Raw genomic sequence first — 12193 nt, forward strand, 5'->3', positions numbered from 1 at the left:
TTAACTGGTAGACTTAAGTGGTGGACTTGGTAGTGTTAGGTTAATGGTTGGACTGGATGATCTTAAAGGTCTTTTCCAATGTAAGCAATTCTATGATTCTATCTGTGCTATTCCCAGTTTTTCTCTTGGGTTCCAGCAGGTACTTAGGGACCAGCGTGCTTGTCACCAGTGCCACTGATGGCGTTCCAGTGTTCATGCAAGACTTGGCATATACAGGGCTAACGGGTCTCTGTGGTAGTGTGCCAACTGGGAGATGTTGTCTTCAGGCCACTGACAGCTTAAAGGTGAACAGTTTAAACATTATTTTATCTGGGATTGTGCTGCTAACAGCTGCTGTTAGCTGGCAACCTCTTTTTCTTCATTACAAGGTCCAGAGTTGAATGGGTTCTCCATGAAAGGTCGACTTTATGTCCAAAGTCATGCCTGTAGTTGATGCTGCCAGTCCTTTCACTCTTTTTAGCCTATAGTCTGCATGCAGACAGAGCATTTCTCAAGGATTTATTCACCCAGAAACATAAATAATAAGAGCAAGAGAACAAGGTGGAGAATACAATGGGGAATTTGACAGCACGTAGGATGCCTCCCAAAGAAAGAAGCAGCTTCTGGGCCCAAAATCTGGGAATTTAAGAGAAGATCTGAAGATAGTCAGAAAGAAGTTATAATGTACAAGGTACATTAAAAAAAGCACAGGTTTTGCCAAGAAGTCACATACAATTCAGTATTTCTCTGTGACTATGAGAGCACACACTCTTAACAGTTTTTAGTGACTCCCTTTTTGCCTGTATGTCTTCCTCTTAACACTTAAAATCTGCTTACAAAGAAAATAGCAAGAGAATCTGCTCCCAAGAATTGTATTCAGATCAGAAATTTCCTCCAAAACATCCTAAAAGTTGAAGAGACAGAATGATTGCCATGACTAAAAACAGGTACAATTAGAATTCCCCATTCCCGTGCTGAAGTGACACTAAAATGATCAGAATAGAACAGAAGACAAGATTTTTTACCTGCAATTAAAAACTTCAAAATGTCTAATGCTCAGAAACTAAATAGTCACTACTAATTTACCAGTATCGCTAACCTTCTTCCTTTTCTCCTTCAGGGAACATGCAAAACCATAAAAGCGGTACTCAGCCTTTTTTCAAATTTACTACTGTTCATTTTAATAATCTCTTATGCATATCATTTAAGTAGGACATTTTGAAAACATTTTTTAGAGATGCAGATAAAAAGTTAAAAGCCTAAGAGTTTCAAGAAGTTCAGCCACCTTCTTCCCACTAACACCATCCACAGGAACCTAAATACATTCAAAAATCTGTCTCTTACTGTCTTAAATGCATCTGTTTAAAAACAAAAAGCAGCCAATCCTGTCTGTCCCACAAACCATTCTTGTACTTTCTGATTTTTCAGTAATTATAACCTATATTCAAATTTGAATTAGCTCTACACCGAAGCAAAAAGCCCACTGGACATGTAGCTTTGGAACACTCTCATTCCTCCATGAGCTTTCTACAGCCATGTGGTAGTTTCTGTTATGCCAGCAGACCTGTCAGATGTCAGGAAATCAGCCTCTTTTCCTTGTCTTGCCTCACTGCTCGGAAGCCTCTCAGCCAAATACTACAGAATCAAGCAGTAACATGATGGCGAGTCTAAAACTCCCAGAAAAAATAAGTAAAATACAGCAGCCAGTCAACCTAAAGGCTGGTGAGGGATTTAAAGGAAAGGATAAAATGCTGGGGTTTTGACAGTAACATAAGACACTTTTTTGTTATAGAAAAAATTCCACACAATCACTTGTGCCCTGAAAGTGTAAATGTTTTGTCCTTCCTTTGAGTAAAATGCTTCAAATAATCTAAACAGAACAAAAATAATCCAAATAAAATCTCTTACTGCTTCAGAACCTGAGATGGATGGGATTTAAGGGGGTCACATTTTCACTAGAGATAAATACACAGACTGTGTAGGGCGAAATGCTTGCTTGTTGATATAAGCTTGTATGTTTATTGGGATAATTAAAGTCTGCTTTGAATATAACCCTCAGTTGAATAAGTCTGGTATCACATTCCTGATGGGGTTAGGTGTCAACCACTTAGGCTAACAGTGATGGTCTAATTAGATGGTTAGATTTTCCTTTGGCCAGGTGAACTTTACTAGCAGAATGAAATACAGCGTCAAACTGCTGGCAACACCTAAGCTACATTTTAAAATACACACAACAAGGAAAAATGCTTGTTTCTATGCCTTATTTGGACAGTAGTTTACTATTTATGACACAAGAACTACAAGTGGCTCTGGATTTTTGGTCTCTTGTCATAGGGGTCCAAGCTTTGGAAGATTTTTATTAATGGAGAAAAAAATACTTTGGGGGATCTGGTGTTCAAATATATACTGCTTTGCAAAAAAAATAGGAGTACCTTGTTATCAACAACCAGCTGGAGTTTGAATTTATGCTTCTGCAAAGACAAGGCATGTGTTAATTTCTATCTTTTTCAAGACAAAAATGATGCAGGCTGAATAAATATATTTTTTTAAAGTTCCAAACAACTGTAAAGTAATAGCTGAACAGGACACAAGTTACCCTTCATTTCCAGTCTCTTAACACCTTACTGCTTAAGAAAATCAGTTTGCTTCCCACCCAACTATTAGTGAAATTTCATTTGTGCTATATTTGAAAATTACACAGAAAATTTTACAGAACATTTAATTGCTTTCATTCAATGACAAACTAGGAGTGGCTGGAATAGGTTTGCTGTAGGGCATTTCTGTATCTTGGTAAGTAGAAGCTATGGTCAACCTAAGGTGTGCAATCTGACTAACCTCAACAGCTGTAGTGCTGAAGTTGCCAGATTCAGAAACACCCTGGATCACATCCTTACTCCATACCATCTTTTCCTGGTGGCTAAATACCGATTAAATAGCTTCCTGTCCCTTGGGAAGGCTCCCTGACTCTGCACTCTGAGAAGCACACAGCATGCAGAGTGATTTTCCCGTGTTCTAGTGCAGCTCGATCATCACAGAAACCAGAGCATCCAGTCAAACAAACTACTCTCGGCAGTATTTGAGGGGTTATGAGGGCTAGAAACTAGAGTAAAGTTTAGGAAGAATTGCCTTCCAAGCTCAGACATTTTGTTTATCTGGACTATCAGTTCCATCCTTCTCTTGTGTGCTAAGCAGACACCACATGCCTTGTCTCCCGCACTGTCCCTGAGTATCTCTGGTATCAGTCACCTGATCGGTTGCTGAGATTAATTATACCATCAGGGATTACAGCTGTTTACAACTTTGTTGTCAGGCTTCAGGATTTACTCTTACAAAAACACACTCTTCCAGCGTCAGCCTATTCATGTGTGCTTTGGCATTAGCTCTTTAGGATAAAAACTGTCCTATTGTTACGTTAGTGTGTCTGGCACAATAGGTCATCAGCCTGGAGCACCGAAAATAATTGCCTCTCTCTTTTTACTATCAGGAGAGGCACTGAACTACAGTAAAACAAAGCCCACAGTGGTGAAAAACTGCAGAAACATTTAAAAGGGAAAAATTGACTGCAAAGTCTAGAGAGGTTTTGGTCTTATTCCTTTAAGGGAGGAATTGGCATAGGCCAGGAATTCAGATCTGAAAGCGGAAATTGACTGGGAATGCTGGAAATGTGGGAACCAGTTTGTAAAAGGCAGTGATATACTGAGTTGCTTTACTTTATAGGATTCCTCTTTTACAAATTATTTCTTTCTAGTGTGCCAAAGCATTCCTTTTGAGAGAACGTTCAAAAAGAGGAGTAAAAGCTATGAGGAAAGGATAGAGACTTTTACTGCCAAATGCCAAATCCTTTGTGTCATATTCTTTGTTTCCTCCTGAAATCCTTTTCACCAATATTCCTATCTAACCCAGTTTCATCCAGTCTAATCTCCACTACAGGTCCTTCCCACACCAACATGCAGCATCAGCTTACCAAAACAGCTCCTTCCACTCCAGCCTGAATGGAAGCAGGGCAGAAAAATCACACAGGTCTCTCCACTCTGAAAACAAGTCTATTATGAATACAGATCTCACAGCTAAGACACATGTAATCACCTCAGCTTCTCTTTAAACACCAAGCCGTCTGTCTGGCTTATTCTCTGTTTTCCTTTATAGGGGTAGCTAGCACAACGTGGAAACACAACCTTTGACTTGGGAGTTTTGCAAGAATAACTAGCAAGATACCAGTAGGATAAATAATTTTAAAAATAGTGCAGCTTTTCATGAGCTAGTTCTGAATGCCTTGAAGCAAACCAACTAGTATGAAAGAGGAAAGAATACTCACATTTGCACAGTGGTCAGAAAATGTCCTGGGAAATAAGTAGTAGTAAGAACTGAAGTTATTTCTTTGCTAAGTCAAAGCCACCATTCCAGCCACCGTTTCCAGAAACTATTAGCAATGAAATTTAAGAAAAAAAAACTTTGAACATTCATGTCAAATGATACATCTTTAATTTCTAAAAGGTGATAAGTACTAAGAAACTGATTGAGTTGACAGGCAATTAATCCTCCTTGCATAGTACATTTATCTCCATGGGGTATCAAGAATTACAACACTTCAGGAAAACTGGCACCTAAGTGAGCAAGCAGCCTCAATCCTATACAAAAGTTACAGACAACCTCAGTGTTTCCAAGTTTTACTTCATAATGGATCCAGAGAATAGTCTTTGCTTTGTCCACATCAATCCCACAGTACTGTATTCTTTCACTGCACTTTTCAGTTGGCCATCTGTATGAAAAACATAAAAGGCTGCAACCCACACTGATACAGTAATTCACAATAAATTAGCATCATTCTATTCAAACTTGGCCTTTTTGAGGTCAAATACCTTAAGGTATGTAGTTACGGACTTTATTTTTTATGTAAATGTGTACCTCACAATACTTATAAAATGATTACTTGATTAACACTTCATCCAGAAGATGTTTAATCCTTCCCTTGAGAAGGTAAAAGGTGAGGCTTCAGTTTCAGAAGTGCTCTTGACGCTCATCTAAAATAAGCACTGAATCTTACATGAAGCCAAAAAATTTGATCTTGCTTAACAAGCTTACTAACAAGACAAAAGACACTTTTTCATTTAAAAAAAATTTAGTTACGTTTTACTGTATGTGTTACGCATATCTACAACAGATTTTTTTCCTTTACAGAATGATAGGTGGAGAGGAGCATTGTACTTACATCATCACTAATTAATCCCTTTTTTTCTAGTGACTTGTGTCCTGATTTTCAAAAGCACTGATTATCAGCATATCCTAGGTACTGAATGGTAGCAGCAGGCACTCAGAACTGTTGAAAACAGACTATTAGTACTTGTATTTATGCCGCAAATTTGAAATATTTGAAAATATTCCTCTTGAAAACAGGTAGTTTACTTTTTAGTCAAACTCGGTTGACTAATTACTATTTTAATCATTCTTGTAGTGTTTTAGAATGTTTAAAATAACTATTAACACTAATTACTTAATACACTATAGTGGGTTATGATCAAAATTAACATGTCAAAAATTTAAGTTTATGATAAATAAACTTTGGAAAAATTTATACAAGGCCGTAAATAAATAACTTGAACTTCAGTGTCATTAAAAAGTAAAACAGTACGTCACACGACAATATCATCCTATCTAGACAATACAATCTTGCTATATTTTATTGCATAATAATTTGAGAGTAACATCTTAAGTAAAATATGTAAAGAAACAAAATCATTAGATTTACTTCCTTTAATATTGAACAACCAAAGATTCTCCTTTGTACATAATCCAATTTAAAGATAATATAATTAGCACTTCCAGCATTAACAGTCTGTATTTACAATGAATGAGATGGGGTGGATAATCTAAAGAATATTCAAATCTGTATGAAACAAATCAAAATACGAAGATTTACAGTAGGCTCAAAATCCAAGACTTTTCCATTTATGGAATGCAATTTAAAAGGCTTTGTCAACTTTATTACTTGTAAGTATTCCTGAAATGATGATTTTTTAATAGTATTTTAAACATTTGAAATCTTCAGTAATGCCTTCATTATTTGTACATGACATTAAAAATTAATTCCAATACTTCTATTTAATTTTTCACTTGCTTGTAGACCAGTCTGAAATCTGATGGAAGGATAACAAGGAAATTTACTATATAATCCTAATTCCATATTCCTGAATATACAACAGTTGGAAGTAGATGATGTCAGTCCATTCCAAGGGTTATGTACACAAAACTTACAAAATGTTCTTCACTCTTGCATAAAATGTGTACACAGTATCAATGAGTGGGGAACTTCAAAGTTTTTATGGGTTGCTGCTGGCATGGACCTTTGTTGATTGAAAAAAAAATACCTTTCACTCTATTGTTCTGGTAGCAGTTTTGGAAGTTAATCATCAATCCCTGGTGTTTCACCCTGTTGTATTCTGGAGGCTATTCTAATGGCTTCTTCCAGAGACTGTTGTTCTCCAAGCTGAAACAAATGCATTTAAACATAAATAATTCCAAAATGTTACATATGCATATAAATGTGTAAAAAAACCCCCAAAGATGAAACCAAAAATCTAGATATAGATCAATACTTCAGCACAAGTATGTGTGTGATCAGTTTTGTCACACCTCTTCTGAGTAATATATACTAGCAGCTATCTAATCAGCATGACAATTAAAATAGCTTCTGATAGCAGATTAAACTGAGTTTCTACGTATCTACCGAATAAATTTTCTTCAAAGAACTGCTGCATGGTAAACACTTCACGACACACAAAGCAGATATTTCAACTTGGCAGATACAACAAAGCTAAGCTAAGGCTTTCAAAAGTCACGGTGGCTGTTGAATTACATTTTAACACTGGTAAAGCAAACATCTTTATTTTTCTTAACTGTCTTGCAGAAAGTCAGCTCTTTGGAACACCATATGACATTAATATATACAAAAAGTGTATACTTATTGCAGAATCCTGACTGTATAAAAAAGCAGTCACGATGACACTGTTCGATTCTACAGTAGTTTAGAGAGGAAATTTTCTCACAGTTGCAACTACAAGGCCATCAATGTATCCGGCACTGTCAGAAGCAGTATCAACCAATCCTGAATAAAGACAACTGGACACAATTTTGGGAAAGAATCCATGGAGTTTTGTAATATGTACACCATGCACATATATCCAGTGATGGAACACTGAAGACAACCTCAACCTAACAAAAACGTAAAGCTGGCCATTACCTGTTGGCTCGGAAGAAAGATGTATGAGAGTGTGAAAAGTAAAACCAGATTATTTGACAGATGGATAGATCTAATGGGACAGTTCTAAATATTGCTTGTAACTTGTTTTTACAGTCACCGGATATCACATTCTGGAGCCGCTGAAATCAAGAGCTCTGCTACCACCTCCTTAGGACTTCAATCTGGCTATCAGGCTACTGGCTTGGTAAGTATTTAGAAACCCAATGGATTCATTTATTAGTATCAAAGTACAAAAGAGAAACAATCAAGAACTTAGGAACAATCAATAATATTTTAATTTTTAATTCTATCTCTTCTATTTGTATTGTAGATTTTAAACTTTAATTAATATAAAGATACTTCACCAAAAGCTTTGCTGCTGGTAACAAAAGAGGGGCATGTACAGAAAGTGCCTACGTTTTCCTTTCATTCAAAGGACACACTGCTGAGGGTGCAAGTTACTTTTTTTTTTCTTCCTTTCATGCAAAAAATTGCCTTCTGATATGCTCTTACATGCAGTTTTGATTACTCTCAAGCTTCTTGACTTTCATTGCTCTTCAATCAGCATCTGACTTGCTATTTTCCATTTGACAAAGGGGAAAATAACAATCTCTCATTTCTGCTTGAAGATATTAACACAACTCCTTTCAATCTGAGCTCTTAAGAGAGTACCGTGCATACATACACTTAGACTGCAGTATTAATCCTGAGACTCAAATGCTCAAAGGTTTTGATCTCATATTATTTTCACCAAATAGGAACAGTTTGAAGGAACCAGACTTAAGTTGCTGTTACTTCCACATGCAAAGTATATTTTACCCTCTGGAAATGGAATTTATGAGTGCATTTCCTTTTCTAGTTTAAGCTATTTCCAAGAACTTCCCAAGAACATGTATTAACTTACACTGCTTAATACTGATTTGTTTAGAAACTCTTTTGAGCATCTCCTCTGCAAAGCCACACTTACGTTCTTTTACATTGATATTTGTCAGAGGTAAGGCCCATCGTGCAAACCATACTCAAGACAGTTGCATATACTCAGCTCCCTTTGCAATTCATAGGGTGTATCACATCCATGAAAATTATCCTCCTCCTAACTGTATACTCTTTCAGGTGGTAGGGTTCCTGTGATTTTCCATGTTCGCTAGAACAAAATTTGTGTCTGTGGTGATACCCAGAAAACAAGAGGATCAAATCCACAAAGTGTTGAGTCCCAATTCCACAGTCAATTTGAATACAAAAGTAGCTTCATTACATTCCCACTGGACTTCTTATTTATGCACATATTTAAGCACAGAATAGAGGGCTATGAGGTAGACCAAAAATATTAGGCACTTTGCAGGACTGATACTACTATGCAACCCAAAATATAAACTAATTCAACTCTTTTTATTTTACTTTGAGTTTAAAATTAGCTTCTGTCATTGGAGTGGCAATTTCCCTAAGATCCTTCAGTCACTTATTTGACCCTTGATTGCAATGTCATTTAAAGATACGAATTTTTAAAATACTAAATCTTCCAGATTTAAAATTTCCAAAAGTTTCTATTAACCTACCATCATATGTGACAAAAATAAATATACACATAGTTCATTTAATGTTTGAGTAAGGTAGCATACTGGCCATTGTTTGCACTAGAAGTTTCATTCAACCTTCCAGTCAAGCAAAGCTTCCCTCCGAATAAACTATTCATGAAAATACTTGTCTAGGTTTTATTTTCAATTACTTTCTAGATAAAAGCTTAATTTGTGCTTGGTTTCCACCTTCTTTTAAATTAGCCCTATTTAAGTTAAAGTCTTTCATACCTAGAAATGACTCTTTCATCACAGTGTTTGGCCAATGTGAGGAACCATTTACAGAGACTGCTGCTTGTACTGTGCTGGTTTGATGCATAAACAGAAGGTTACTATTTCCAGAGATTTCTGATTATTAATCTTTCTATATAACTGTTTACACTTTTTCACTATTAGCATTTCAAGGTTCAAATAACATAAATTCAGTAATTTCCTCCGTATAAGTTCACAGCAACTTATCCTTGAGAGTTTGGCTTTCTATGTTTCAGCTCTATATGTAATGCTGAAGGATGAATGAAAGTGCTTTTCCACTGAAAACCTGTGACTCCATGAACAGTTCAGTTGACCTGAAGTTTGGCCCTCCCCTAACCTCCCCCTTTTTTGGAAGTTGTACAAGTAGATTTAGAAAATCAGGTGCTTATTTATTCCTCTTCCTAACCTCATATATTATTTAAAATAGGAGATCATATGGTTATGGATTACTTTTTCAGGGGAGCCAAGCTTATTTGATTCGTTTTGTTACATGACTAGGAGCTTCTAGCTCCAGAAGTAAGAAACACTCCAAAAAAACATTTATCACCATCTTACCTGTACTGCAATTTGTGTTCCATTGGATGTAGCCAACAATGTAACAGGTCTAGTTTCTGTAGTCACTAAATGGTGCCCATGTTGCTGATGTCCCATTTCTGATGAGGCACTATGAAATGCTGCTAAGTCTTGAGCCACAATAGCAACCTTCAAAGGAAGAGAATCAACAGGATGACAGATCTGTTACTATTATTGACCTCATACAATGGTTATCTTCAAAGTTAAAGTTAAATTCAAAGCTGTGATTATTCATGAGCATAATTTTATTGTGCAAAAGATAAATTTTTAAGAAAGGTTCTCATCATTGTGTTCTCAAAATATAAATATCCTCAGAACTGCATAGAAGTTCAATAAACGTGCCTATAAGCCTATGATTATTTATACATACAGAGCATGGTGATTAATAAGTATCCTCATTTTCATGTGGCACATTTTTAAAACAGTGGAGTGCATTTTAACATAAAGACTAAAAATTGTATCACTATATTTCTACTTAAAAAGTTACATATTAAAAACAAAACCACAAATACATACTTACAAAAATGTTTCCTATCTTCTAAATAAATTACAGTCCCATAATATTAAGTGATAAAGTTATGGTTCATATTCTATTCTTAGCTCTGCCACTCATTTACTATGTGACTTTGGGGAAAACGCTTAGCATTTCTAGGTCTTATTTTACATACATCTAAATTAATTACTGGATTGGTACCTCAGAATTTTTTCTTGGTGCCCAATTGCTTTTAAAACATTCTGCCGTATGTTGATGTATAGCACTCATACTCTTCTTTAGGCTTTACTTAGATAAATCTACATTAATGACAGAGCTGTGATGGGTTAGGTGCCTATTTTATATCATCTTATAAAGGAACGTTACACATGTACGCAGGATATCTTACCTGCTGTCCTTCGGTGCCTTCTGCAGTAACCATCGCTACGGAATGTGTTCCTGCAGAAGAGATGACGGCGTCATGGGCAGGGACTGTGATGGTGGTGCCATCTTGTGTTACCATAGTGATAGTATTGCCAATGGCCTGCATATCTGCCTGGGATATGTTGACCTGAAACATAAAGTAATTCCTGAAGTAAAAAAAGAAGGTTTGATTGCTACGCAAGTCATACCCGAGTCTTAGGTTTTGGCAACGTATGTTTTTAAGTAAGGTTTGAAAAAAACCCGATGCTATGCATTTGAAGTGTAACAGCATTTATCAAACAAATCCGTGCTAGTTGCTTCAGCAGGAATACTCTTGCTAGTTCAATTTCTTCATTTGAAACAAAATGTGTAGCAATCCAGAACAAAAAGGCAACTTGTTCATAATAGCAGGGAAAAAGTATTTTAAGCCATGATCACAAGTAACATACTGGCCAAAAGATCCAGTAGCCGTTATTCCGCTTCCTGACCGGCATGCTCATGGCATTCCTTGAGAATCACCATCACACTTTGGCCAAGTCCCCGTCTTGGACAAAGAGCCCTCATTGCATTCATCTTACTGATTGGGATCTAATATTCCACAACCTTTCAGACACACTTATCTTTACAGAAATAAAATTATGGCTCTCAGTAATAAGAAAAAGGATGCATACTTGCCCCCAGAGTCTACAACTCCATGTTAATCAGACCATATCCCAAATAACTGCATGATAGATTATCTATGCATATGTCTTACATAATGGACAATGTAACTCAAGGTAGTACCATCTGACATACTTTTAACTTAATGGAAATACTAAAGAGGCCTATGAGGGCTTAGAATTTAAACCACAAATAAACAATTCATAAAAAATTAATGGTATAAATTACTGATGTCTCCACTATAAATGCATTAGGGCATCAGATACGTGATTTGATGTCTGATTTACAAAGTCATAAGACATCCCAAAACTAAAGTCAAGCTGAAGGATAATTTAAATAAATGCGAGAACTCCATTGCAAGGCTTCTGTAGGCCTTCATTTTAGAGGATAAAAATGTCAGTTACTTAGTATTGCTGCAATGTTCAGGGCTGGCAATGTAACAGCCCCTTTTAATATTTCATTTCCAATTTGAATTTAGAAGATATCTTTCATATGCTACTGACATTTCAGCTACCTTTCCAGCCGAGATACAAACTCTTCCCCATATGCCTTTGATATATTGCCATAGCTAAAAAAAAGAGTTGTGCTGAAATCCCCTCCCAATGCAATTTCATATGAAATCCTTAAAAAATATATCCATAGGAATCCTTAAAAAATATATATCCACAGGAACTTTCAAGTGGAAGTAGTATCAAAGCATTCCTTATCCTCTTGTTTATGTTAGAAATGGTAAGAACCGCACACTACCAAACAGCTTGTAAAGCAGGTACCCACACTAGAAAGATCCCCCACCCCACAACGTGTGTGCAGACAAGACTGCAAGTGTCTGCAGTGAAGGTGACCATCGGATATTAGTAGAATAATCAGGCAATTCTGAGAAACCTCAGAAACTAGGCTGTATATATAACAATTGTTAAAATTGCCCATGCTTACTTTAAGAGTGACAAAGATAACAAGGATAGCCAAAAAATCTAGCTTTGTGTTAATACAGTTTGAGATGTCAGAGTATGTGGTTTAATTTAG

The 12193-nt window shown here is 36.2% G+C and overlaps 1 protein-coding gene across 8 annotated transcripts in view; it reads right to left on the bottom strand.

Moving 5' to 3' along the window:
- The window catches only part of ZNF143 (zinc finger protein 143), a 51334-nt gene that overhangs the window by 4640 nt on the left and 34501 nt on the right, over positions 1-12193 (bottom strand). For 4 of the 8 annotated variants that reach the window (XM_075713298.1, XM_075713299.1, XM_075713296.1 and 1 more), the window contains 4 exons: positions 10497-10658; positions 9598-9744; positions 6345-6463; positions 4445-5296 (listed from right to left, as the gene is read on the bottom strand). In XM_075713298.1, coding sequence (XP_075569413.1) covers positions 6380-6463; positions 9598-9744; positions 10497-10658 — 393 coding nt within the window. In that variant the 3' untranslated portion in view covers positions 4445-5296; positions 6345-6379. Of the gene's footprint in view, positions 1-2411; positions 2451-3943; positions 4011-4294; positions 4400-4444; positions 5297-6344; positions 6464-9597; positions 9745-10496; positions 10659-12193 lie in introns of those variants that run through there. The other 4 variants (XR_012831155.1, XR_012831154.1, XR_012831153.1 and 1 more) reach the window with 4 other exon arrangements.

This window comes from Pelecanus crispus, chromosome 6 (assembly GCF_030463565.1).
Source record: "Pelecanus crispus isolate bPelCri1 chromosome 6, bPelCri1.pri, whole genome shotgun sequence".
Lineage (NCBI taxonomy): Eukaryota > Metazoa > Chordata > Aves > Pelecaniformes > Pelecanidae > Pelecanus > Pelecanus crispus.